Genomic DNA, 25,367 nt, shown 5'->3' with positions numbered 1-25,367 from the left:
AGGCTTCATTGGGGTTTGGATATCTACTATCAAGAGAGGATCCTGTGCTTGAACATTGGTCTCTGGCATGTGACCCTGTTTTCTGAGGTTGTAGAAAATCTGAAAAACATAACCTAGCAGAAAGAAGTAGGTCATAGGAGATATAGGGACTGCTAACTGGGTGTAACCATCTTCCTCAAGTCTCTACTGCCTCACTGACCTTAATCCTTTCCTGTCTGGAGGACAGAAAATAAAGAAATCTAGTGGACTGTGCCGAGCCCTCATTGGTCCATTTCAGCTCTGACCTCAAAAGGAACCATTGTGAGGTCATTTACTTCCTTAGTTACTGAAAACACATCTTGTCTGTACAGGGCATTAGCTGTTGGTTGGTGGCTGGGTTACTTGGTTGGTTTGGTTGGTTTGGTTGGCTGGTTGGTTGGCTGGTTGGTTGGTTGGTTGATTGGACAGCAATTGCACTTATTCAGTTAGCCACTGAACTTGGATATTCATGAATTGTTGAATCTGAACACAGTGAGTTTTCCTCTATATTCCTATGTCTCACTTTAGACTTGTTTGTTTTCTGTATTTAAACTAAGTCTCTCTTCCTGTATATTTTTGTTTGAATATTGAATAGGAGAATTTTTCTTTGTTGATTTGATTTATCACTCGATTTTAACATTGTCATATTTTACATGTATTTATTCCATGAACTAATTTTGAACAATAGTTTATGATAACTACACAGCACCAACAATCTCCTAATGGCATTTCCAGATATGTACATGAAGAACTTTGACCATATTCCCATGATCACACTTTCCCTGGCTAGTCCCTTTCAGGTTCTTCAGTTTTTCCCTTTTAGTTTGTTCCCTTTCTTTCCAAGTACTGGCCCAATTGTTTCACGTTCTCCTATTCAGAGGACTGATAGGCTACACTGGGTGGTCTATTAAGGAAAGGCACCAACAGGTCTCTGTGATTTAGCAGGAAGCCTCCCCCTAGCGGGTTAACTTGGGATCTTCCTTGCAGTGCAAACTCATGACCCTATGCAAGCTACAAGGCAATGCTTAGATCCTAATTTTTTGATGATAACTATGAAAGTAGGTAGCTGAATAGAATTCAAGGACAGAATAGATATAAGTCTAAGAAGATCCAGTTTTATACTGCCAAGAAGAACCTTCCAAAGTGGGACATATGATACTATGACCCTTCATTTAGCTGGGTCATTCTGTTGGCAGCTGTCATTCCATTGAATTGCTATCTTCTATCTTCAGAAGAACAAATGTGATTCTGAAGCTAGTGTGGTACCAGGCACAGGAGGTCGGGCCAGTAATGAACTTGAAGCAAAGGAACAAGCATGGGCCTTTGAGTCTTGCTGGCAAAACAGCTTAAAGTACACGTCCAGGAAAAAAAGTGCCTAGTGCTGCAATGGTCTGACCAGCATTCCACTGGACTCACTCCAACAACATTTAGAGAAAGAGAGGGAATATTATATTGACAATGTGTCTCTCCAAATTTCCAAACCTAGGCTTGAATAAAACTCCTTCCACCATTCCTATAGTTTTTATCTGCTAGTGGAATTGGAGTGGAGAACAGAACCTTCATAGTCAAGCAACAAAGAGCCTTTCAGGATCCTTTTTGCTTTCGATGACATTGCTGAGGAAGGAGGGTTGTATTCCCTGGGACATTCAAAAATCTAACATCTGATTAGAGACCTAACAAGTAGGACTTTGAAGCCCATGGCTGGACTATACCTGTACCTCCGTTTCATTGTTTGAAGGTTTAGCTTGTTAGCATTGCTAGGAAATGCTTTGTGTGCAATGTGTACACATGTGGTGCTTCTACATGACTATGAACATTTCAAGAGGGAATGTCCTTCCTTGTCCTCTGCTAAACTGCAGTCCATTTCCTTTGGCATCTGTCATGGAGTTGGTTCGTAGTGAGTCCTGTCAGATTCCTTTAATGTGTAAAACTGATGGGTTGTGGTGAGAGGGGATAGCAGCATACATTCAAAGAGGGGATAGCAGCATACATTCAAACACATGCAAATGGCCGACAAAAGCCCTTCACCTCTGTCATTAATGTCATAATCTCATGTGTAAGCCCAATGGGTCTAAAGTTACTTTCTAGAGCTTTGGGAACATAGATCAAGCAAAAATACATAGCAGCCATTCTTTCTTTCATTTCGCATGTTTGTTTTTGTTCCATGAGACAGACGCTCCTGGACCACAGGCTGGAATCATCATTTCCGAGTAGCCAAAGATTACTTGAAGTGATGATCTTCCTCCTCCACTTTCACAAATTTTATAATTAACATGGGCTCATCTTTATGAGACTATCCTGACTTTAACTTTGTCCTATGTCTGTCAGAGGACCCTGAGGGACTCTCATCACTCTGGGTCCAGGTAGCTTACCCAAGTCTAGATTTTTCCTATCTGACTGTTGTGTGCCACTTCCTACTTCTACCTTCAACCCCAATTCAACAGCAGTAAGATGTGGATACACAGGAAACTGCTACAGGGCACAACATGTCACCTTTACCAAAGATACACTGATCTCATACTTTTTCTGGACCCTCTGGGAATACATACACAGGGCCAGTTAGAATTAGAAAGCAGCATTGGTACATAATTAATTTGTTGGGTACCTGTCCTTGCCTTGCTAACATCCTGATGCACAAGTAATCAACTTCTGTTGTTTTGAAGGTCAAACACAAGGCATTGTGTTTGAGAGCAGAAGGACCCAGAGTTCCAGAACACGGCATCTACTACATCAGTTGTTTATAGGTTCCTGGCTTACGGGTGTTTACTTGATCATTTGGAACATATCAGTCACTGTTTCTAGTTCTTGATCCTGGTCAGAAGTTTCAAGCCTGAGGGCAGGCAATATGGGATTAATGGTGTCATATTCCTCTCAGCCCCACAAATGGTAGTCTCATGCCCAGAGGTGCAATGAATAATAGCATTTTGTCACAACAATCAAGGTAGTCAGGACTTACAATCCTTTAGCAACCACTTGTCGGAGTTTAAAAAGTAAATAGAATACATTGATTATGGACATGAATTATTACAAACTTACGAAGTCTGGGGTCCATGTGAAAAGCAAGACAATGTCCATCAACTTGCCATTGAATATCAGAATCCATAAAAAACTGGAGTGCCAAAGCTCTGGCGTCCATTGTCATTCTCAGGATTCCTTGTTTGATTATTAATGACAAAAGTGTCCTTGTTAAAGATGGAGTGTTAAGTGTTTGAACATTGTTCCCATTAGGTGGTGCAATTTGGGGTTAATTATGGTCCTTGGGCAGGGGACAAGTAGGAAGAAATGGGTCACTGGGTAACATTGGGGACAGACTCTTGAGTCAAACCTGCCCTCTAGTGCTCCAATGACCAAGACTAGCCTTCCTGTCCATGGAGACAGAAGCAGAGGAGAAGCAATGGACCGTGCCTAGCCACAGTGTTGGCTGCTCTTTGCTCTAACCTCCCAAGGAACCCTGTGACAATGGATAGACACCTGTCTACTTACAGCTCTGATTGAGGCTGCATTCTGTCCTTACAGGTACAGAAGCTGTTGCTTGGCTGGAAAGAAATTAGAGTTTGAGGACACAGAAATTATACTTGGACATTCAGGAGCTGTTGGACCCTGACATAGTGAGTTTCTCCAACTTTGGACACTTCAACTTGCTCTTTTTGACTTTGGTTTCTGTATTTCCTGGCTTGAGTTATGCATTTACATTTCCATGTTTTTTATTATCTTCTATTTCACGTTTTATTAAATTATGTATGCTATGTTAGAGTATTCTATTTTTTCACTTCATATGTATGACAGATTTGCATCCACATATTCCTTGAGTACCATATCCCAGATGCATTCTGTGGAGGTCAGAGGAGGGAGTCAGGTTTTCTGGGTCTGGAGTTACAGGTGGTTGTGAGTCTCTCACACCATCCCTAGGATTGGTACAATAACATATTCACATAGCATAACTCAGTTGTGTAAGAAAATAAAATCTCTCTATACCTGTCTATACTTCCACTTCCCTGAAATCTGATTCCGTTGCTAACCTGACAGCTCATACTAATAAAATTATATAGAAAGACTTGTATCACTATTTTAAGTGGTGTATACCACCTGTGAGTGTGCTGTATAGGTGTGCTTAGAGTCGAGAGGTGTAGTAACCCCTGGAGCTGGAGTTAGGGTAGCTGTGGGCACCTGTGTTCTGAGAACCACCTACAGGTCCTCTGCCTGAGTAGCCAAATTTGGGAACTCCAGACACAGATCGCCATCCTGCACAGTATAGGTTTTCGGGGATCTGTTCTCTTTACACCTTCTCTTGAAGGTGATATTCTAGATGCCTCTACTCAAAGAGAATGCTGAGATCAGGAGAGAGGATGGTGAGCTTTTTCCAATTTAGTGGCTTTTAGCATCTAGGATTCTCTCAGTTTGGAGTTGGTCCCTGACAACCGCATCTATGTCATATTTTGCATCTGCTCCTTTGCAGTAGGTCCTTGTCCTTCCCTTCCCAGTATGTAAAGTAATATGGCTAGATTGTCTGATGTTTTTCTGAGCTTTTTTTCTCATCTCTTTAATGTAGGAATTTGAGGGTATAAACATATTCTGGGGCCTGATTTTAAATGTCTGTTTCATTTTCATTGCAAGTTTGCTTCTAGCCATATAAAGGAGGGCCTGATCATGGAGCAGGACCGAGAGAGCCGGGACTCTATCGAGAACTTTACCACTGACTATAAGATCATAAGAACCCTGGGAAAGGGACGATTTTCAGTCGTAAAAATGGCCTACCACGTCCCAACCCTCACCTGTGTAGCTATAAAAGTTCTCAAGAACACCGAGAAGTGCTCCTCAGTGATGAGCAGGGAAGTTGACATTCTAAAGTCCCTGGGCCATCCTCATATCATCAAGGTGGTCGAAGTGGTCCAGACAAGAGAGGCCACCCACCTGGTCATGGAGCATGCCTCTCAGGGAGACCTACTGGACCGAATCCGGGAATGTGGATATTTAAAGTCGTGGGAGGCCCGAAGAATGTTTAGACAGATATTAGAGGCAGTACAATTCTGCCATGACAATAATATTGTCCACCGAGACATAAAGGCCAACAACATTTTGATAGACGGAAGGTCGAATGCCAAGCTCTGTGATTTTGGCCTAGCTGCTAAAACACTTCCTGGGCAGAAGCTGATTGATTTCTGTGGCACGCTGCCATACTGTGCGCCAGAATTCTTTGAAGCTGAGGAATATGAGGGCCGCCCATTTGACGTATGGAGTGTAGGTGTCGTCCTCTTCTTCATGGTGACTGGGCACTTGCCTTTCCTAGGCAAGTCATTTGCAGAGGTGAGGAGACAAATCAGTTCAGCCAATTTCAGCATTCCGCCTCACGTTGCCAACGATATTTTCAATGTTATAGTGGAAATGCTGATGATAAATCCCAGCAGGAGGCCCAGCATCCAGCAAATTATGATGCGCCCCATGATCAAAGACAGCCAGGCCTACTCACCACCGACATCCATACAGACGTTCACAGGAACACCAAGCCCTACCACCATCAAAACCACGAGAGTCATGAGGCATACACCTGAGAAAAGCACTGAGTCTCTGATAGACCAAAATATCAATGAGGTGCTGGCAACATACTTGATTCAACAGCACAAGCCACTCAGGAAAGTCTGCACACACTACCAAGTAGAGCCAGGTCTAGAAGATCTTCACTCCTTCCCTCGTTTTCTTAAGAGAAAGGGACCTCTTCTCTCCTCCTTCACCTTGTCCTCACATTCATCCAATATTCGGGAGAAGGAGGATAGGAAGAATTCCAGGAAGGTTGTCAGAAGGCATGCTATGGGCTACCAGCAAACAAGGACCAACACTCTCCAGCTCGACCTCCTGGACTGTCCTATAGCTGAAGAATATAAGGATAACAGGCTGCAAATCCGGAAGACATTCTCAGACTCCAAGACTGTGTTGTCTTGTAGTCTAACTGAACATATCCAGTCACCTCGACTTCAATACACCTACTCCACTACAGCAGACAGGAATGTGTCCTCCTTCATACTGCCACATGATTTCTGTGCATCACTGCAGACACCTAAGGGGATAAGCCTTGCAGGCTGCTCTGGAGATACCTGGCAGAGAGAGACACTTGTGGACAAAAACACCTTCATCAAGGAAGAGGCCATGGTTCATGAAGATACCGTCACTAGTGGCCAGCCACAAGTTCCTTGCCCAGCTTCCTGTCGGGGATGGCGTCACCACTGGAAGGGGTTTAAAAAGACAATTAGTAGAAGCCTTCGAAACCTGTGCTGCTGTCTGCCACCACCATCGGAAAATCAAGTCTCCTGCAATAACTTGGCTCTCAGGAAGAGAGGAGAACATTTTTCACCCACAGGACCAGGTGGGTGCATGTCCTCATTCATTTCATCCATATTCCCTCCAGTCCTTTGTGACAAATGATGATGGCCCTTGAGGCACACAGAAACTTGACAAAATGTAACTTCAGAAAGATTAAGTTCATAGAAACCCCTGAAGGGTGATCTGATGCTTCGTGAGTCATAAGGGGAATCAGAGACACTGATTAAAGCAGGACGAGAGGGAGGTGGGGGCATTCCCAAATGGGGCAGAGAGTCCTAAGACAACCAGTGGGGTGCTATGGCTCTTTATGGAAAGCACAGGAAGTTCTCTGTTTTTCAGACACCAAGAGCCTCTTTTCTGTCTTTTTCTTTTCAAGTCCTGAAGAACAGCAGCCTCAGCTCCCTGGCTTTTAAGCCAGGGGTGGGGGTTGGCCTGGCTGAAGATTATACAGTCTCAGAGGAGCCAGGCCAGACGTCCAGGTGCCTGTGTGCTTGCAGGCCCCTTGTCCAGAGGAAGAGCTGTCTACACCACAGCAAGGTCTCTTCAGGTAAAACCCCAGGCAGGAATGCCTGCCTTTTCACTGTGTCTTGCTCAGAAGGGAGGGATGAAGTAGAACAGTACCCTAAAAGTGTCAGTGGACCAGTAGCCCTCTGCCCTCTCTTCTAGCAGAGGTAAACATCAGAGATGTTCTGTGGGACTGTACTGTTCTTTGCTTCCTGTTTCTTGCAGAGAACATGGTCTTCATCATGAAGTAGACTTCTCAGAAAAGTCTCCCTAGTCAGCCCATCAGACCTGAGCTAAAGTGGGTTCCCAGGTTGAATATGAGACCTCTATATCTCCTCTGAAGGGAATTCTCCTGTCAAACTTTGACCAGACCCTCACCCATCCCCACTGCCCTGCAAATGATATCACAGTTTATATTGCTTAAGTCCTCAGACCCAACTCAGGGTAAAGCTTACAAAACCCATACTGTGGAGTGACTCCCAAGGCAGCTGTGCCCTCTCTCTCACCAGTTCTGCCCTGTAATTACTCACCTCTCTCTGTTTGCTCCCTCAAGGCCAACTTTCAAATGTCTAACTGGATTCCTACCTGTGTCACAGCCTCCTCGAAGGAGGAGGGACAGGTGTTATGAGCAGAGTCAAAAGAATAACTTAATGATGGAGCAGCAAATTGGTGTGGCCCTAGCTCATGACAGCTTCCGGCCTCCACTGGAGTATGCATTCCACTGGATAAATCTACCCAGGCTGCTTCCATTAACCTGAGAATTTGCACACTGCTTTTTTATGCCCAGTTAAACAGCCTTGCAATTCCTTTGTGAGAGCTTCTGGGAAGCTTTCCCTGTCCCTCCTACTGTTACATTTGTTAAGATGTCATCTCCTGTGTTCTTTTTAACTAGACTGTATCAACATCTTCCACAGCATGAGGTGTACAGGATACCATATGACTGACGTGGAGGGTCCCTCTGACCCAATGTCTCTCTTAATTTGTTCAAAGGACATCAAGGATCCTGGCATAGTAATCCTGCAGTGATATGTGCTGAGTTTAACAGCATGTCCCTAGAGTACTCCACCATTGTGATCACATATATATTTCTCATGTGCTTTATCCCCTGAGCTACACGAAATTCTCTTAGGACAGTCAATCTTTTTCTCTCTAATTTGAGTGGGAAAGCACATTATATTCCACTCTGGAGCAAGAAGAGCATCATATGACCTCGTGTATCTGAACCCACAACGCACAAGTCTGGGAAAGTTCATTAAAGGGGTTCCTTGCTGGCCTCTAGCACTGAACCAGGTTAGCTACTCAGACAAAACCAAGGAAAACCTCTCACAGACCCTGGCCCGCCTAGGTTCTAAGAGTTGGCCTCACACCCTGATGATTCCTTGTCATCCATACCCTGATATGTAGAAGCCCTGGTGAGTCTATATCTCTGTCAGTGTGTCTGTCTTTACTGTTACATGAACAACTTCCATGCAGGTGGGTCTCAATGGATGTTTCTTATACTGGACTCCTAGAGAGCCATGTTCCCCTCAGGATGGCCTTAAATGGAAAACACAAAATAGAAACATCAAATATAAAATCCCAATTGATGGAAATAGATTCACAAAATTAAAAACCAACAGATGAAAAACACTAACCACTCCAATAAAAATCCTTAATATATCACTCTTAATTCTAACAGACTCACAGGTGTATGCTAAGGGATCATATTCCATGTACAATAGACAGAAGAAATTAGTTCTTATTTTCTGATATGTTTATGTAAATTAAGCATACTTTCATTTTTTTTCTGACATTTGTTTTTTTTTTTCCTATTTTGGAATAGTGTTGCTATGCTGGTTTTAGTGTTCACACAGTCAAACCTAAAATTCAGAGAGAATACCACTCGGGATAGAATGAAAGCCCAGGCTACCTTTGTCTTCCTCTTGATCTTGCTGCCTCTGTTCCTCCTTTAGTGTAATGCTATGCTGTGAACATTTCTGTTTTCATCAAGGTCTCTTAAATCCCAACAGGCCACCTTGTAGCTAAAGATTACCTTGAGCACGATCCTCTTCTTCCTGTCTCTAATTCTGCAATGTAGAAGTTTGAGTTCTGAGCCACTCTACCCTGTCAAGTAACACAATTTCAAGGCCAGTATAGGCAAGAGGAAGTACCAGGCTGAGTGCAATCCTGTCAGAAAAAGGACATTCTAAATATTTTTACCTGGCAGATCTGGTCTCTGCATCTGGGGAGATGGATGTTGGGTAAAGTGTCACAGTGCAACAAAAGGACTCTGGAAATCAGACAAGGAAGAATCATGGTGTCATCTTAGGCCTTGAGCTTAACAGAGGCAGGTGTGGCAGATTGATGGCCTGAGATTACTGACATATTACTCTGTCTCAATATTGAGGTAAAAAAGCATTTGATGATTATTCCTGGCCTCCAGGTATGAGGACAAACAGACAGACACCAACACACAAACACACACACACACACACACACACACACACACACACACACACACGCACGCGCACACACACACACACAGAGACAGAGAGACAGAGACAGAGAGACAGAGAGACAGAAAGAGAGGTAACTCTGAGGTAATGTATGTATCATGCACACATTAACTCTTTATAGATCTATCTAGACTTTTCCAACTATGGACTGTCTAAATTTTATAGTCATGTCTGTCTATTTCTTGGCTAGTGAACATAAACCTAAGTCCCGTGGCAAAAAACCTACTCGGGTTTTCTAGTGATGAATATTTTTTTCTTTCTCTTGTTTAACTCCAGTTTTCTTTATGCAGTCCAGGCAGCCAAGGACTTTTGATCCTGCTGGACAACGGACTGGACACAATGAGTGGCCTGATGAGTGGACACTTGGACCATTTGGGACTCACCTGGACTAAAATCCATGTATAACAAAAGGGTCTCCAACATCCTGCTCCTTCCACTAGGAGGGCAGATGAACGGAAGATGCTCTGAGATATAGATTTCTTGTGGCTTTTTTTTCTGTGTGTTTTCATTTGAAGCTTGTAAAGTTTGCTTTTTATTCCTCTTATTTCTATATAATTTTGTTCATACATTTGTATTTATTTAATATTTTAATGTTTTAATTGAAACAGTGACATCACCTCCCTCTTTTGTATCTCCTCTTCATCCTCTCACAGCTATCCTATAGCAAACATTTCTCATGCCTTCACTCTTAAGTTTATGGACTCCTTCATGTGCTTAAATTTGTTATATATTTTTACATATATTGTGTATCCACAAATACATATACATTTAGAGCCCATATTTGTTGCTTGTGTATACATTTTTCAAGACTGACTACTCTGTATTTGACAACATGGTACTTTCTATTTTTACCTTTTGATATTTTCTCTTCCCCATCTTAAAATTCTTTTTCTAGCTAATGGTTTCTTGCCCCATGTGCGCAAAAGTATCTTACAACAGAGCTTACAAATGGCTCCTGGCCCCACAAGGAACCCACCCAGATTAGGGCTTCAATTCAGTAACGGTTGGGAGTGTGTCCAGATTTGCCACCAGGCTCTATAAGCATATCTCAATAATAATTTGTCCCAGGTTCATATATGATATTAAATAAGAGCAAAGAGAAAATTCTCATATGATAGCCCTGACTTTCATCAATTAAGTTCGTACCAAATGTTTAAGAAAAGTTAAGGTTGCAGGGAGATTGTAGAACAGTGCAGATCATGGCAGAAAGAATTAATTAGACCACTTCCAGCCAACAAACCACCCGATCCAGGACAAAAGAAATTCCAAGCTTCAATAAATTTACATTGACACTCATGACTACCCCTACAATTCTGACTGATGATTCAGTAATGCCTACATGCTTCATTATCAGAGTTTTCCCTGGCTGAGATGTTTTCTACCACCTGTTTTCCTAAACCTTGCAACTCTCCCACCTGACCCTGACTTGGGACTGTCCACTCCATCAATGTGACGAGGTTGTGGCACAGGTGTTCAGTACCTGACCTGACTTGAGGAACACTCCTTTGTCAGAAACAGAACAGACCTGGGTTATGGACAGAAGCAGCTTCATCCATGGGGGTGAGAGGAGGGCAGGGGCAGTGGTGACAATACAAATGGAGGGAATCTGAACTCAGTGTCTTCCTACAAGCACTTCATTTCAAATGGTCAAACTAAGAACATTAAAACAGGCCCTCATCATGGGAAGAGGACTGGTTGTTAACATCTTCAGGGACAGCCAGATAGGCATTTACAACGGCTCATGTGCATGGAAATCTTTGCCAAAAGATCCAATGGCTAGAGATAACAGCCGGGCTGATAAGGCTGCTTAGGATGCAATCTTAAAGTAAAGAGTCATCTCTAGATTGGCCACTGTCCTAGCAAAACTGCCCAGAACAGCTGATATATGTAGAAAAAGAAATTAAATGGGATTATGACGATCGACTAAAGGTAAGGTAATAGTACCCACCTCTTTAACAAGAACTGTTCCCAGAAAGATCCAGAGTCACTAACATGACAAACTTGAATGCTTGCCAGCTGACCCAGGTTTAGAGCACTTAAGGTAATAGGATCAGATAATGGGGACTGCCTTTGTATTTCAGGTAAGTCAGGGACTTGCTAAGGTCTTTGGGACTAGTTTGAAACTCCACTGTGTATATCGTCCCCGGAGTTCAGAAAAGTTAGAAAAGATTAATAAAATTCTAAAAGAGACCTTAATTAAATTAGCCTTGGAGACTGGTGGGGACTGCATGATGCTCCTTCCCCATGCCCTATATTAGATATAGATGGCATTCTAGCCCCCATTGTAGCCAGCCTACAGTTGACAGCTATTACAGATCTGAAAAATGATAATTTTTTATTTAAGTTCAGAGCTCCCCAATAGATTCATGAATATGTTTGGCCTAAATTATGTACCCTCTATGAAGCAGGCCTGGTTCCAGAACCTCACAAGTTAAGATTTCACCAAGCTGAGCCTAAACTGAGGTGAAAAGGACATTTCATCATCCTGTTGAACACAGTCACCACCTGGGTGCACTACAACATGCCAGACCTGCTCCTCCACTGAGGAAGACTACCTGGCTCTAGCTGTAGGAAAAAAGAGGTTCAAAGGCACACCAACCCCATCAAGTCAATGTTGACTCAGTCTCAGTCCTGAGTCTATTGTCCCTGCTAACTATATGTCTGTATGGACTTTGTGTCTTAATTTCCTGTTATGAAGGTACTCTAGCTGGCCCCTTGCTAAGTGAATATAGTCCAGTTAATGATCTTAAGACACACTAGGTGTAGCTGCAAATAGGGAGGCAAAATGCAAGCTGGAGGACTGTAAGCTTCAAGAAGGAAGCTGTACTAACAGACAATGGTGGAATGAAAGAGTCATAGTTGGAGTCGATCTAAGGCCAGTGGGAAAGTCTCCCCTCAAACCTCCATGCACACAGACCCCTCCCTTCCAAGGAGTAGTTAGTTTCCTGAGCATCTATAAGCCAGACTGTCAGACAAACCCACCTGTAACTCCACACACCTCCTTGACTCCCCACTGTGCCCGCTGGAAAGTCCACAATGGTCCACTGATCACGAGTCAGCTTGAATGTCACTTCACCCCATCATTAGTACCCTGCCTAGTTACCAATGTTTGAATTCTGTCCCAATAGTTTTCAAGGTATATAACTCCCTATCAGAGACTGCTCAGGGTCATCTCCTTTGAACTGGGAAGACCCAGGCATGCCAGATTAAATTACTCTTGCTACTGCATAGATCACTGTTTCCATGAGTCTCACTGGAGGGACCCTGAAGAGCTTCATTTCGGACCTCACAAGATGAGGTGCAAGTATGACCAGGGAACACTACAACACATTACAATGAAGACAATGAAATTCAATATGATGAAAGTGGAGAGTCAAAACTTTTAATACTCTTAAAAATGTGAAGCCCAACAAAATAGTCTCTACATGGACACTCAACATGCACACATCCACACAAATAAGTGCATACATATCTATTGTGTCTATTCCTAGTTGTCAACTTGACTATATCCAGAATGAACTACAATTCAGAATTGAAAGGTTCACCTTTGATACTGATCTTAAGGCTGGGAGATAGAAGTATTTGACGTGTATCTTGGCATGGAGATCTTGGGGCATAGTGCCTATGAATTCCAGGAGACTAAGGCTAGGCAATCTTAGAGTTCAAGGTCATCTGGGACAAAGCAAGTTCCAGACACCTTCTGCTGGAGACCTACATAAGGACTTTGGAATAAGGAAGGTTCTCTCTTCTTAGCCTGCCTGTCTTGTGGGACTAAGACACTGCTATATCCTTGGACACCATTCACAGCTGCTGCTGACCATGGTTGGGGAGTTGGACTACAGACTGTATGTCATCAACAAGTTCCCTTACTATACAGACACTCCCTAAAAATTCTGTGAGTCTAGAGAACTCTGACCAATACATAAGTTGGTACCTGGAATGGTTCTAGAGGAGCAGATGTGTAAATATGAGACTTTTAAGAATGTGGAGTTGGTTTAATAATTCACCAGCTCCTTCAACTACTGAAATCTCCACACATACTCTCTCTTCTGGGATGTCAGAAAATATTGAAGATTTGTGTTTGATACTGTCTTTCAAACTTAAAGAACCCAATGCCTTTGATTATCTTCATGACTTTGGTGATGAGGTATACAAAATTTTCTACAAGTTGGAGGAAAAACAGAAAATGATTTTGTTGGCTTGATGCTCTTAGTACCTCTGGAAAAATGGATGAAGGAAATGAATGAGCTGTATGATAAAATTAAATGGCTCCAGATGCAAGTAAACAGTGTAAAATTTACTAAGTGTGTCCTTGGAGAGAAGTTTTCTCTAGCAGTCATAGATCTTGAGTTGTAGAACATCAAACTTCAGCCCTCTTTAGTTTGGCTGAATTAGAGTGAAAATTCAAGCTTCAGCAGTTACAGTAAAGACATTAACTGACAAAGAATGGGATCCTATCACTTGAAATGGGGTGTGTGGAAGGACCCTGTTGAAGATGAGAATTTTGAATCTTCAGATTCTCACGGTTTGACCACACCAGTGGAAGTGGTAACCTCACCCTTGAAATAAAGCCTTTTTCACATGAGGAATTTAGTCCTACAGAGTCTGATAAACCAGAAGTGACTTTCACTGAAGAAAATGTTGGACAGACTTTCTCCCTCGGCCTTTCTGCAGGGAACTGCTATCTAGTGTGCTTCCTGGAAGATACTATATTTTGAGGCTTAACAGAGGATCCAGTGCACTCTGAACATTAGACATAATATCTGGAAGCATAAAAGAAGAACTAATGCACTCAGAACATTTGATACCACATGCTGAGGCATCCCAGGAGATCTACTACAAAAAACCTGACTTTAAATCTCCATAAAAATCGCATCTGAATACATATGTGCCTCTAAACCGAGCCTTGAGAGCAGCAGACAAAATATTGGTGCTGGCATGCCAACCTAGCTTCAAGTTCAGACACCATCTCAAAGGACTAAGCAGGACAATGATAGAGCAGGACACGTGAATTCCTCCTCTAGACTGTGCATGTGAACAATGCTCACAACCAGGTATACACACACAGACACACACACACACACACACACAAACAGAGACACACATATAGACACACACACTCGCATGTGTAAAATATTTTTTGGAAAGTATAGAAGACATCTAGTCAAATTGAAACCCATTTCTGGCTCTTCCTTCTCCCTGCTTTTTCTCTTAAGTCCTATAACATCATCTGACAAGGGCATATTCTATTTATTTATGATCTGAAGTTCTTGTAGAAGACGGCTGTCCCAAGAGGTGATATTCACCTGCTTTTGAAAAGCGTCTCTTGCACAATAGATACTTAACAGATCTTTATTAAATACATATGCTGTATATGAAATTTATTGTTTAGGAAGTATCTTAATGGAAACTAAATCAGAGAAACCCATCCCCCTCATGTCCTCTCACAAGTCTCTCAATGTCTGTATGTATTAGTAAAAATGTGGATGACAGCAAAGAGCAACAGAAAAGTTACCTGCAAAGCTCTTTACATACAGACACCCCTTACCAATTAACTACATAACAACATCTTCATTACTATAAGGTTACTAGGTGTGGATTAGTATAAGGTTACTAGATGTGGAAGTTAACATAAGGGTAGAACATCCAAGGACCTTCAGGAAGAAAAGACACAAATCACTATGCCTTACCAATCTGTTAAACAAACCCTGGAGTAAATGGAAAATGAATTTGATGCTTAAAGAAATACTGGCCAGAATTCACCATAAATGGCATTCAACACGAACCAACAATTTTTTTTCTCACACATCTATCACGAAAGAGCAGATCTCTGTGTGTCTGTGTTGTGGTGTGTGTGTGTGTGTGTGTGTGTGTGAGAGAGAGAGAGAGAGAGAGAGAGAGAGAGAGAGAGAGAGAGAGAGAGAGAGAGTGAGAGAGAGAGAGAAAGATAGAGAGAGAGAGAGAGCAGAGAGAGAGAGACAGAGACGGAGACAGAGAGACAGATAGAGACAGAGACAGAGAAGAATGATTTGCTGTTTTGTTTGTTTCTCTCAGGATTGGAAAAAGACACTTTTCTTGACTGCCTGAGCTCCAACCCTTCATGAATGTTGGCTTCAGGTGGCAGAGGAAATCTCCCTGGTTCATTTCCCTATAATATTAGCATCTCAGCCACCTCTCCAGAGATGAGCATGAACCAGGAAGGGTGGTGTGTGGAGTGCAGCAGCAGGTGTCACAGGCAGGGAAAGGAGAGCAGGAACTTGGAGCACCTGAGTGAGAATGAGATGGGCCCAAGGCTTAAAGTGAGACACCCTCAACCTGTCAGTTCCCTCAATCACCTGCTGGGAAGGACCAGGCAGGCTGAGGGTAGGGAACCTCCAGTTGAGCACTATTACCTCGGGTGAAGAGACTCCTGAAGGCTCTGTCCCACCGCACCAAGGCCCTGCTTAGTAAAGTTTGTGTGGGGTCCGCCCCTCAGCCAGAGACCTCAGGCCAGGAGACTGCCTCAGTAAGCAACCATGCAGGGCTCAAGTTCAGTGAACCCGGGCCAGGACAAGCACTGGCCACCAACCTTTCCCCTGGCGCGGTACAACCCCGCAGAGTAGCCCTCCACCTTCCGCCATGCCCTGCTGAGGTCGAGACCCTGATCCTCTAAAGCAGCCTGCTCCCTTCTTTACCTCAGCTATGTGGTCCGAGGTGGATTATCACCCTGGCAAGGGAATCCCGACCTGCCTAACCTGCCTGGTCAACCAGAGCTGTTACTCCGCCCTCTCAGGTAACCAAGGAAACCCGGTTTTCACACCTTCCATAGCCCTGACCCAGACTAGATCCTCTATACCTGCACACACACGCCTTTTCCTGCGCTTTGATACCCTCTCTGCTGGGAGGGCGGGCACAACCTACTCGCCCGTGTGACGCTCTGAGAATCTCAGCCAATGAGAGAAAGAAGGCGGGACCAGTGCAGAGGGCCAGGCCCTGTGCCCCTTCTCTGAGCTCCCAGTGACTCCTCTTCTAAAAGCACCAATTCCCTTGTTTCTAATTTAAGTGCAGGGTCACTGAAAAAACTACATCTGTGTTGAAGACTGCTCAAAGTGCCTGAATAGTACTTGAGCACTAAGCACGGGATGAATCATCGGTAGCCAAAATTATCTTGTACTATCTTTGGGGTCTTTAAACTTCTTATTACCAACCTCTGTAGCTGACCTAAGAACTTTGTGGCTCTTATATAAAACATTTGAAATGTATTGTTGAACTTAGCCAACGACTGGCTTTTCAGCAATGTGCAAAAGAATATCATCAGCAGGACATTTTCCTGCTGTGCTGTAGGCTTTCCCCTGTATTTGTGTATTGACTTATGTTCTTTTGTTCTATGGCTGTAAGACCTCATGCCAATCTCTTCCCCTATAGAGTCTTTAATTCTGGGAAACCCGAATCTGTACTGCTATGCAGTATTCACTCAGAGTTGCCTCAGAATATACTTCTCCTTGTTTTTGTTTTGGTTTTATTGTGTTCATGGTCAGTATGTACAATGAACTGTTGTCCTATCATCTGCTGGAGGTCATAGGATTAAAAAAGACGAGTAAAGTTTCACCGAGATGAAAGCAGGGCTATCCTCAGATATCTTTGAGACCCAACCTTATATTTCTGTTGAGAAAGAGAGATTCTTGCAAAAATTCTGGGTACAGCTATAATACCCTTCGTAGCTCTGTCCAATTATGTTGCATACAGTCGGCACCTGACACAGATCCTTACATAAATCAAACTTTAGTCAGACTTTGAACCTGCTCCTTGGCCCGTGTGCTCTGTGTGCACATCTTTGTACACTCCAGCTTTAGCAGTTGCCAAGGCACTTTAGCAAGAACCCACATATACACAGTCACCCCTCCCTATCTTACAGAAATGTTTCTGTCCCCAGCCTTGATATTTATGCATGCTTGCCTGCCTTCAGCAGGAAGCTTTCAAGGTTGGGTTACTAAAATTGACCCATGTTGCTATCAACCATGAGCTCCATATTTCTTGACTATACATCCCCATGTATCACTCGTGTGTTTAGAACGCAGGCCAGCTCAGTACCTGGGTCTCTTTTGTTATACTACCCTGGATAAAATTGGACTTTGTCACTTTAACTTGTGCACAGCTTTGGCTTTCTCTGAGGACTGTTAAGGATATGTACTTTAATATGCCAATCTCTTCTGAGTGTGGGAACTACAAATTAAATAGTAGGATATCTGAGCCTCACTACAGACAGTCTAACTAAACCTAAGACTGACAGGACGATCCTGCTCTAGGAATTTGACACATTAGTGGCCATCCTTCCTAATCTTCCAGTCACAGCTGTGAGATAACAGAAGCATGGGGGAAAGTCAAAGATATACTGACATAATTGTTATACTTTGGCAGTTTTAAACGTCTTCCCAAATAATACAATCAAAAGCTAAATTGTCTATGGCTTGATCAAGCAGCAGAAGCATAAGGTGTAGAGACTTCAATCAAGGACAGAAAAATCCTGGAACCCCCATTTTCTCAACCAAAGGATACATATAACAATTAGAACATGTCTGAGAAAATCCCATAGCATAGGCATGTGAGGAAAGGTAGGATGTGTGTAAATGATTTATAAAGATGCACAACCCCCATGACCCATACTTTGAGCCTTTGATCTGACTCCAAGATTGGCTCAACCTTTTCTTCCTTAGTAAGAGAAGAAAACATCCCTTTCTTTCTACCAATATCCTATGTGTCCCTGGTCCAATGCCTTGCTCTTAGTCACAAAAGCCTGGAAATTCCAGTGGTAGCTTCCAAACCCCATAAGTTATCAACAACGTGTGTGCACACTGTGTTTGTGAAAACACACACACACATACACACACACTCACACACACACACACACACACACACACACACAGACACACTCCCAGTGTGAACTCCAATCAACCTCGTCTACAGTGAGACTTGCCTATCACTTCTGGTTCACTGTTAATAAATCGATGTCCACCTTATTTTATTGCCAGATATATTTAAAGTGGCAGCTGATAACCAAATGCAGACGATTCAATGATTTTTTTCAGATTTATTGGTATGAATGCATTGTGCCTGCAGTGGTCAGAAGAGGGTGACAGATACACTAGAACTGGAGTTACAGAGTTTGCTTATCAATCTCGATGTGGACCCTGGAAACTCTTGCTCTGCAAGAGGAGCCGGTGTGCTTAACAGCAGAGCCCATCTCTTCAGCCGCTAAACACAGATATTTTTATAAATAGCTTCGTAGGAAAGTCAGATGTTGTGAGCATCAATGATCTAGGCTCCCAGCAGAAAGAGGGGGCGGGCTCTAAACATTTCAGAAATGTGACTGGTTGCCTACTTTCTCATTAAGCTGTCCATGGCATGATCTGGCTGTTTTCACAGGGTCTCCTAGCTCAAGATGCTTTCACACTCACTCTGTAGCAGAGGATGACCCTGAATTCCTGATCGACTGCCTCTGCCTTCCAAGTGCTGGACCACCATATCTGGCTTAGCTCTTGTTTCGTAGAGCAGAAACAAATGCAGGGAAATGTGCTGGAAATCACTGTGTACGAAGGAACTCAGGAGGTGAGGCTCAGAGAAAGAGGGATGATGGAGCCTTAGGAAATGCCAGCCCTAGCATTCCAATGTACCCCATAACTCCCAGAGGATGAAAGGAACATCTTCCAGGCTGACCTATATCTTGTTGACACTGTCTAGCCAGATGTTTTTGATAAGCCCCTTCATTTCCATCTCTAACAAAGCAGACTTGTCACTTCAGCCCAATTTGTGGCCACACCAGAGGCACTGGACTAGGGGAACCTCTATCCTGTTCCTTCTACCTCTGAGCCTGCCATTTCCCCACACAGAGAAAAGAAGGGAGAGGAGGAACTCCAACTCTTTGTCTCTGCTAAGAAGATAGAAAGATACCCTTGTTCCTAAACACTCGTCTTCCAGGAAGGGGCAAGGGGAGAGGCACAGCAGAAGGCCCAGGTAGAAGGGCATGAGTTAGCTCCTGCCTCTCTACCTATGTCCACAGTTCAGTAGAAACTCTGCTCTACCTAAAGTATTGGGACAGACTCTATGGTTTGGACACAGCAGCTAAAATGATGGCTTCCAATGCTCTCCAGTTGAACACAGTAGAAAAAAAAACCCAAAAACTAAAAAACTTCCTAATGCTACTGATTTTACACCAGGAACTAAGATGAAAAATACTCTGATAGAAACAACTGATTAGTGGAGATTAGGTATATAAGGCTTCACATAGCCCAGAGTCTCCTCAAACTTGGTATGTAGCTGAGGCTGCTCTTCAGCTCATGATCCTCCTGAATTCACCTCTTGAGTAGGGGGAGGGGGGATGTGCTACCATACCGAGCCAAACACAATTTACATACACCAGAAATTTCCAGAGTGAGTAATGTTCATGACTGGCCTGGGGCAGCTGATCATCTCAGCCATCACTGTCACAGCCCTTCAGTCTTGAATCTGAACTGGTCACGATGCATCTCCAGAACACAGCTGTGCTTGTAAGTGTTCACTGAACTTGCATTTCTAGCCTTGGATTGAAACTGTCTAGCAGGGCTAGAGGGATGGTTCAGCACTTAAGAACCCTTGCTCCTTTTAAGCTAAGTTCCAAGTCCTCACATGGGGTGAGTCATGACTGCCTGTAACACTAGCTACACACACACACACACACACACACACACACACACACACACAGAGTAAGTCTCTAAGAGATAACATCAAGCATGGTCTGGAATGTAGCCCAGTTGGTAGAGTCCTTGCCTAGCATGACAAAAGGCCTGAGTTTGTTCCCAGCATGTACCAATGTGATGTTACATGTCTATAATTCAAGCACTTGCGGGCAGAAGTAGATGATAAGAAATTCAAAGTTATCATTAGCAATAAAGTGAGTGTGAGGTCCGCCTTCGATATATGAGCCCATGCCTCAAGAAGAAAACAAAATGTCATGCAAGCCATGTGTGCTCATCCCAATTCATGTGGCCCCAGCATTTTACTCTGTGAGAATTTTTAACTAACAGGGGCACAGAATCATCAGAGAGATGAACTGAAAGATTTCTTCAAGTTAACTCTGACTGTAAATGTAAGATGGCTTGGATCTGGGTTGCCCAAAGAAAGCCAAGGATTATTCTCAGCTACAGTACAAAATCAGTTTATTGAAAGGTAGCTTACAGTCAGTGATGTCTACAGAAGCATAAATACCCTGGAACGTCACAAAGGTGAGACGAGGGAGAAGGAGGTTACTGTATGTTAAACTGATTAAATAATTACTGAAAGCTTGGTCATCATGTTTTAAATATCTGATCATTTTTAGTTACATATCTCTGCGTGATGTGTACCCATGAGCATAGGTGTCTGTAGAGACCTTAGGTGTTGGAACCCCTGTAGTTGGAGTTGCTAGACATGGGTGTTGGGAACTGAACATGTCCTCAACAAAAGTAATATGAGATCTTAACCAATGAGCCATTTCTCCACCCCATCATCACTAGTCCTTAAGAACTTTTGGTCCTGGACACCCGCATTAAGGTGAGCTGCTTGGGAATGAGGTTGTTTTACTAGTAAAATGTCAAGATCTGCTTAACTATGTTTCTAAAGGCATTTTTCTTTAAGCAAAGTTTCCCCCTGTAAAGGTCTAAAATGAGGTCATATATAATATACATTTTATTTGAGTGCAGTAGAGAAGAGGCAAATGAAAGGGAAGGTCGCAAAGCCATACTGGACAGCCATATACACAGAGACAGATTACACAGTCCGGGGGACCCACACCAGAGGGGCAGACAGAAACACAACATGCAATATTATCACCATGAGCTTTTAACTAGTTAGGGCCCGGGGCTCTGCTAGGATGTCCAACCTGTGCCTCTAAGAACAAACAAACAAAAAAACTCTGTACAAATCAGCCACCTACTGGAATAATACTGTAATCTGTAATAATACTTCGTAATAATACAGGAAATCTGGCCATATCAAACAATAATCTTATGTAGTGCTGCCCCCTGCTGGAGGATACAGAGTCTGGCTTGGTTAGGTGCCTTCTAAAGCTTCCAGGCGGACCCAACTAAGACAGAAAGAGAAAGCATGAATTTTCTCTGTACCTTGGCAGACAAAGGCACTATAAAACTGGCATGGCTGAGACTGAGGCACCTGTCACCAGGATGTGCCCGGCACAGTGACCTGGGACTCATCTGTCACGACTCATGGAATTGCCTCCTCCCCGGGGACTGAGAGTACTGTCCTGTCTACTAGGTCTCTTCTTTTCCCAGTTCAGCAGGCAAGGATGCCCTGATGAAGCAGTCTTAGCCTCACCTGCATTCCAATCATGTACATTACAAAAATGCATGCTTCTAAAGACAGGATTAGTAACCGAGGCTGAACGGTTTTTTTTTTCCTTCTGGCCTCTTCCTTGTGTGCAGCTAAGCTGATCTCATTTGGTTTGAGCGAAGATTTCACCCATGTCTTATTTTAAAAAATCAACCCTATTGTCCCTGCTTTATAATTTCCCTCCCCTTTGAAGCCATGGTATTGCTGTCTGTGGCACTTGTTCAGAGCAGGCTCTATGCACATATCAAATCATCTTCCTCCACCAGCAAACAGTATTGCCCTCTCTGAGATGACAGCAAACCTCTGCTTCATGTTGTCATGTGCACACAAAGAAACAACAATGCCATGGACCTAGCAATGCCAAACCACTCTCTGCTCTAGACCAAAGCTGGAGGCACACTGAGAGATATGTGTGCTGTCCCATCACCTGCCTGGGACTTGAACCCCACCCTGGGACTCATGGGTACTTGGTTAGGAATGGGCAAAGAAGGGTGAGTCTTCCTTTACTGTGTTTAGAGAGAATCAAAGCCAAGATGCTGGGCTGAGTGCTGGGGCTACTGAAGCCTCATCATCAGTGGGTGGACCACCTGTGGGTTCCCAAGACTTGAAGGACCTTGGTGGAGTAGGGCCTGCTTCCTTCCCTCCTGTAGCTGTAGAGGGATATGGCTCTGAGAGTTATGTCTGGCAGGGGAATCTCCGGGTGATCACATGTACTGAAGGGCCTGGAGTGGCCAGTGATTCAACTGGAAATGAGATGATGGAGTTTCCCAGCTCTCTTGGAGGTTAAGAAGGATCTTCCCCTTTGTGTGACCATCCATGACCACTGTTCTCTGCAGGACCCCGTGGGAATGTATAGAAGACAGTTCAGCCCAGGAAGGCAAAGATAATGAAAGTCTTGCTTCCACAGGGATGGCATCTGTACTCCTCACTGCTAGGCTTTTGAATCTGTCTACATTTCCACGTCCTGTATGATTCTGTTTTTCTAATGAATAAGGAAAGGTTTTTATAAGTGTAATAATGGGCGACCCAAAATTAAAGAATGATGTAAACTGTGGTTGCCTCTAAAGGGTGCCTCATATTTTAAATGTGTATGCATTTCTGGGAAGGAGTGTTTTGCACGCACACACATGCATGTAGAGACAGGAGAACCCTTAGTTGTCAGGTGCACAAACACAAATCATTCACATTCTTTGAGATAGGGTTCCTCACTGGCCTGGAGCTCATGAATTGGGCAAGGCTAGCTGGTCACTAAGCCCAAGAGATCTTCCTATCTCTGCCTCCTCAGTGTGGAAATAACAAGTGTATGCCACCATGCCCAGCATTTTTACGTAAGTTATGGGTCTTCCTTTTTAAAGATTTATTTTTATTTATATGAGTATACTGCAACTGTCTTCAGACACACACTACAAGAGGGCATCAGATCCTATTACAGATGGTGGTGGCCACCATATGGCTGCTGGGAATTAAACTCAGGACCTCTGGAAGAGTAGTCAGTGATCTTAGCCACTGAGCCATTTCTCCAGCCCAAGGTATGGGTGGAGACGCTTGGACAAAAAGCAATTTCCTGACTGAGCTATCCCCTAATACCTACTTTGCATGGACTCAAGCATGGTCATTACCTCCCATCTTTTGTTAGCCCATCATCCATTTTTGTTAGTTGAGCACTCTGTGGCTTTCTAAAAATGAATTCCAGATGCTGGAGATGCTGAGACAAACAACAGAACCCTTCACTCCAGGAGCTGCAGACAGGCAGAGTCAGTGAGGGTAAGGGCTGCCAGGACTGGGGAATGTGGGCAAAGGTGGTCAAGGAACAGGCACAAGATGTGCTGAGTAGGAGGAAGGATGAACACTTAACCTTCCAAGTGCACTCTGTCTGTATATGAAGGGTCCTTTCTCTATTACCACCCTCTTCTCCTGACCAGTCCATTCTCTAGATATCTATGAGGTTGCCCTCTCTGACTGGAACCTCCTCAGCACTTCAGACTCACCTGTTCCATGATTCATTGAGTTTTTGGGTCAACCATTCACCAGCAGCTCCAGAATGCTTAAGACTCTACTTCTTCCTGGTCAATTTCTCTCTTTGAGCTGCTTTTTAAAATTATTATTATTACTGCTTCTGTGTATGGTGTGTGTGTGTGTGTGTGTGTGTGTGTGTGTGTGTGTGTGTGCAAGAACATAGGTACATATGTGTGCACATAGATTGGGGTATACATGCATGTGGAAGTTAGAGGTCAATCTCCAGTTCTCCAGCATCATTCCCCTGGTGCCATCCACTTTGGTTTTTTGAGGCAGGATCTCTCCCTGGCCTGGATCTCAGGTTTTGGACTAAGGTGGCTGCGTAGCATGTCACACGTGTACACACAAGCACACACACAGACACACACACACACACACACACACACACACACACACACGCACGGACGAGAACACATGGATGCCCACGTCTGCCTAGCAATCACTAGGATTCCCACATCTCACCATGCAGCATACCCAGCTGCTCCATGTTGGAAACTGTGCCCCACACAAACTCACTTCAATCCACATCTCATCCTTCACGTGACTGTTAGAGTGACCCAGAATCAAAACCAAACAAGTCATTACCTGTTTGAATTCCTTGTTCTCCCATCTCATCCAAACATAACTATCTCTGCAAGTTTAAACGAGGATACTCTTTGTGACTCTATCTGGGGACCCTAAGATATATCTGTCTTGAAATTACCACAGCCATTTAAAAATAACATTAACAACAACGTCTATTTACGGATACTTAATTGCAGTTCAAAAACTCAATGTAGGGGTAGGAGATTTAGCTCAGTGGTAGAGCGCTTGGGTTTGGTCCTCAGCTCCGGACAAAAAAAGACAACAAACAAACAAACAAAAATCACTCAATGTAAAGTGAAACTTCAAAACAATCAAGAAAAAAAAATACTGTCTAAGTTAAGCATGCCCTTGGTACCCATATATTTCCAGAAGTCTGTTCTGATCCATGATTCACTCCTAGTTCTACTCATGGAAAGAAACATTTCTTTACACACTGTTTGACAGAAAACACATAATGGACATCGTTTTACCTGTTCCTGGCAAAGTCTCTGAACTGGGAACAAGCAGGGAAATTAATGAGACGGTGAGTTAATGCTTAAATATCAGTTTGGGAAGATTTCAGAGGAGTTGGTTCCAGATTCCTTCATGATACATTCAAGCAACTGTCAATTCTAGAGAGCCAATTGCTTGTTGATTCCAAAGTGCTAGTCCAGGGAAATCCTTGCCCAGGGTTGCCACACCATACCTGGGATCTGAAGATCTTTCAGTCTTGCAATCCTTCTCCAGAATTATCAAGTCACAGCTTGTTTACCTAGCCAGCTTTCGCCCATTAAAACTAGTAAAGATACACTTTGAAAAATGCATGCCAACATGTTTGCCCTAGAAATATTTTAAGAAATAGTAACTTAGGACAGAGAAATAGTTTAGTGAGTGAAGATACTTACCACCATGCAGGATAAACTGAGTTCAATTCCTGTTGCAGTTTTTTGCAGTTTCCTCTCCAACCCGAATCGGCCAGTACAAAGAAAACACAACTCAATTAATATGAAAACAATCTAGCGTTTAGATTGGGCAGATCCACCCTACACTGTCCTATTCCTAGCTCCGAAATCCCTCATCCCTTGCACCTTTTATTTGCCAGGTCTCCAGCTTCTC

The 25,367-nt window shown here is 43.4% G+C and overlaps 1 protein-coding gene across 1 annotated transcript; it reads left to right on the top strand.

Annotated features, from left to right (window-relative positions):
• The first annotated feature begins 4,377 nt into the window (after positions 1-4,377).
• LOC134482789 (sperm motility kinase X-like) lies at positions 4,378-6,532 on the top strand. Its single transcript, XM_063276978.1, has one exon. The coding sequence runs from the start codon at positions 4,666-4,668 to the stop codon at positions 6,433-6,435; it is 1,770 nt and encodes a 589-aa protein (XP_063133048.1). The 5' UTR covers positions 4,378-4,665; the 3' UTR covers positions 6,436-6,532.
• The last annotated feature ends 18,835 nt before the right edge of the window (positions 6,533-25,367 follow it).

This window comes from Rattus norvegicus, chromosome 17 (genome assembly GCF_036323735.1).
Source record: "Rattus norvegicus strain BN/NHsdMcwi chromosome 17, GRCr8, whole genome shotgun sequence".
In the NCBI taxonomy this organism is placed as follows: Eukaryota; Metazoa; Chordata; class Mammalia; order Rodentia; family Muridae; genus Rattus; species Rattus norvegicus.
Note: the sequence above shows the minus strand (reverse complement) of the source record. Positions and strands in the feature narration are given on the sequence as shown.